At 41.0% G+C, this 3476-nt stretch overlaps 1 protein-coding gene across 2 annotated transcripts in view; it reads left to right on the plus strand.

The window, feature by feature from the left end:
- The first annotated feature begins 652 nt into the window (after positions 1–652).
- The window catches only part of SNUPN (snurportin 1), a 44483-nt gene continuing 41659 nt past the window's right edge, over positions 653–3476 (plus strand). For both annotated transcript variants that reach the window (XM_005882750.2, XM_005882751.2), the window contains exons 1-2: positions 653–803; positions 1681–1843. In XM_005882750.2, coding sequence (XP_005882812.1) covers positions 1686–1843 — 158 coding nt within the window. In that variant the 5' untranslated portion in view covers positions 653–803; positions 1681–1685. The remainder of the gene's footprint in view (positions 804–1680; positions 1844–3476) is intronic.

Below are 3476 nucleotides of genomic sequence, written 5' to 3' on the forward strand. Positions count from 1 at the left end.
GCGGGTGCGGGGGGGGGGGGGGTCGGAGGTTTGGGAGTTAGTAGGGCGCAGACGCCGCTGGCGCAGGAAGCCAACCGTGCCGAGGTGAGAACCCTAAACGACTGCACCCATGGAGGAATGGGTTCAAAGAGCCGGAGGCAGCCAGGAACAGCGTAGAGAGCCTCCCCAGTATCCAAAGCTGCGATTACGATTTTTTGTGCTTCCCAGAAGAGCAGAAACCCACAAATTATATTATGGAAGTGTTCAGACTTACACAAACGTACAGAAAGTAGCTCGTCATTACGGATTCCAAGTACTCATCACCTAGCCTCAGCCGCAAATGGCCACCCTGGTGGCATTATGTGTGTTAAGACGAGCCTCAAATCAAGTATTGCTATGTTAATCTTAAGTAAAAAAGAGTTCCTTTCCTGTACATTTTGCAAGATGAAAAAGATTTCTGGAAATTGATTGAGCAACAATGTGAATGCACTAAACACTACTGAATTGTGCACTTAAAGTGGTTAAGATGGTAACTTGAGTTTTTAATCACAATTTTTGAAAGTTCCTTTCAAATTAAAAAATCTAATGCTGTAAATTAAGAAAAGAAAATCTGACCTCAAGTGTGCAATGGAAAGTAACTCATTGCCAAGTAGAGGCCCATAAGGTCTATTTTTAACTCTAGAGGCTCTGGAATGAACCTGCTGGTTTTGGTGCTCAGAGCAGTGGGACCTACGCTGAGGTGAACCTGAAGCACTGTGGTGCCCACTGTCCAGCTGTCTCTCAGATGTTTCCCTTTTCTTCTGAGGCACACCTTTAACCTTTGGGTAAGCTCCTGTTCCACTCCATACCTTTATTCACAGAAGAGTGAAGTGTGAATTCACCTCCTTCTCTCCACTTTAATTCTTTAGGGCTTACCTGGGTAGTCTTTCTCCAGTATGACATCTACTCTCTGTTCTCCCAAAGGTACCACATGTCAGTCCTTCACATTTCTAAAGCACATGGTATTAGCTGGTAGACAACCTTCCACATTCTAGCTTTTTTTTTTTTTGCTTTTTTTAGCTATCATTTTTTAACTGAGTCCGAAGTAGGTAGTTCTGAAAACTTCCTTTGGCCCACTCCAAACAAAACAAACTATAAAATGAGAAAGTAACTGCTAGATTTGGGTTTTTGGCTTCTCTTATCTTCCTGCAGGGGCCCCAGAACCAGTATTTTTCCTGGAGCTAAATTTTCTTAATATGGGTTGGCATTTATTAGAGAATTAAACAACCAATTGGATAAACTGCATCAGAAAGTTTTATTAGTTAATGAGTAATGACTACTTAGAGCTGTTCAGGAAAAAGTTAGGTACTTGATCACATCACTGGTTATGTATGGTAAGAAGGAATTAATGACAGGACACTTGGTAATGGGTGGCAAAGAGCAAAAGTTAGATTGAATCACAAGGTGAAATTGCTTAGTGGCTAATGTTTAAGGTTATATCTATACACTCAGAGCTATCAGAAGGATCATTATTAAAATATCTGCAGGAAATACCGTAATTGCTCATCTGTAACTCTTTTACCCTTTAACTTTCATTTTTCCCAGGAAACCATTATGATTTTGGATTAAGTTTTTTAGCAATGTAGATACCATGTTATAACTGCCTGTATACAGGAGGTAATATAAAATGAATGAACCATCTTCTTATATTTTCCTTTGTAGGGAAAATGGAAGAACTGAGTCAAGCCCTGGCTAGTAGCTTTTCTGTGTCTCAAGATCTGAATAGCACAGCTGCCCCACACCCTCGCCTGTCCCAGTACAAGTCCAAGTACAGTTCCCTGGAGCAGAGTGAGCGGCGTCAGCAGTTATTGGAACGGCAGAAATTGTAAGGGATGCTTTGACTCCCTGGCTTTTTTCTCCAGGCTGGGCATTGTGAACAGTTCAGAAAGCTCTAGGCTTGCTTCTACAGAACCCTCTTCAAAGTAGACCCTTTGTAGGTTGATCATCTTATCCACAAGGTTGGGAGGAATGAATCCTGGCAGAGGTAGATGTCTTTTACACCCAGAGCTTAGAAAAAAGATGAGGAAGTTTGAAAGTAAAACTTCAGTTATTTGGTTAATTTTTTTTTCCTGGCAGCAGTACTGAGCTTTGTAATTTATGGACTTGAGAAAGTCACGCCCAGACTTCCACTCCCCACATTCCCTGTGTAGCTTCTCCCACATTCTGAATTCTGGCCTTGGTGTGGTCTTCCTGTCTGCCTGCAGCCCAGATGTTTTTGTAGAGACCTTGGGAGCTCCAAACAAATAATTCCACAGGGAACTTGAGGAAATGTCTTCCATACATGTAATTCTCAGTGCCAATATGAGCATACAGGAAAAGAGAGCAGGATAGGAATGTTTGAGGCTATGCTTCTCTGAAGGCAAGGCCTGTCCTTTTATTCTCAGTGCAACATGGTCTCTTCTGGGTAATCAATTAAGGAATTGAAAATCAAGAGGAGCTATTAACAGCTGCACAGTTTCTGTACCATCTGCATTTTGCCCAGTGTTGCATCACTGCATGTATTTAGCAGAAATGGTTCCCTGTGGCCTCTGGGTTGCTTGCAGATTACCTTCTCAGATCACCCCATGCCCCCTCTTAAACAAAAAAAAACACTATAATTTACATATTTCAAATTTTGAACTATGAATACATGTAATGGATATATTACCTGTTGCAAAATAATTGGTGAAAAGTCTTCCTCCTAATTCTTTCCCCTTAGCTATTCAGTTTATCTCATATTATTAGTTTCTTAGGTATCCTTTCAAAGATATTCTCTGCAAAATGACCAAGTGTGATGACGTTTTTAAAATATATTTTATTGATTTTTTTTACAGAGAGGAAGGGAGAGGGATAGAGAGTTAGAAACATTGATGAGAGAGAAACATCGATCAGCTGCCTCCTGCACACTCCCCACTGGGGATGTGCCCGCAACCAAGGTACATGCCCTTGCCCGGAATCGAACCTGGGACCTTTCAGTCCGCAGGCTGACGCTCTATCCACTGAGCCAAACCAGTTAGGGCTGACCTTTTTTTTAAATCCTCCCTTGAGGATATGTTTTTTTTTTATTGATTTTAGAGAGAGAGAGGAAAGGAGAGAGAAAGAGAGGGAAACATCCATGAAAGGAGAAACATCGACTGGTATAGTCCCTGACCGGAAATGGAATCCATACCCTTTTGGTGACTAAGAGCTACCTGGCCTGCAACCTTTTTTTTTTTTTTTTAAGTATACTGTTCTGAACATTTAGCTAACAATGTTTCTTTGCAGAAATTCTATATCGTTAAGTTCCAGGTATTCCATTGAATGGACAGTTCATGATATAATAATCAAAGCAGTCCCCTACTGACGAGCATATGGGTAATTTCTTCTCTCTCTCTCTCTCTCTCTCTCTCTTTTTTTTTTTTAAATATATTTTTATTGATTTCAGAGAGGAAGGGAGAGGGAGAGATAGAAACATCAATGATGAGAGAATCATTGATCAG

This window comes from Myotis brandtii, unplaced genomic scaffold (assembly GCF_000412655.1).
Source record: "Myotis brandtii unplaced genomic scaffold, ASM41265v1 scaffold74, whole genome shotgun sequence".
Classification (NCBI taxonomy): Eukaryota; Metazoa; Chordata; class Mammalia; order Chiroptera; family Vespertilionidae; genus Myotis; species Myotis brandtii.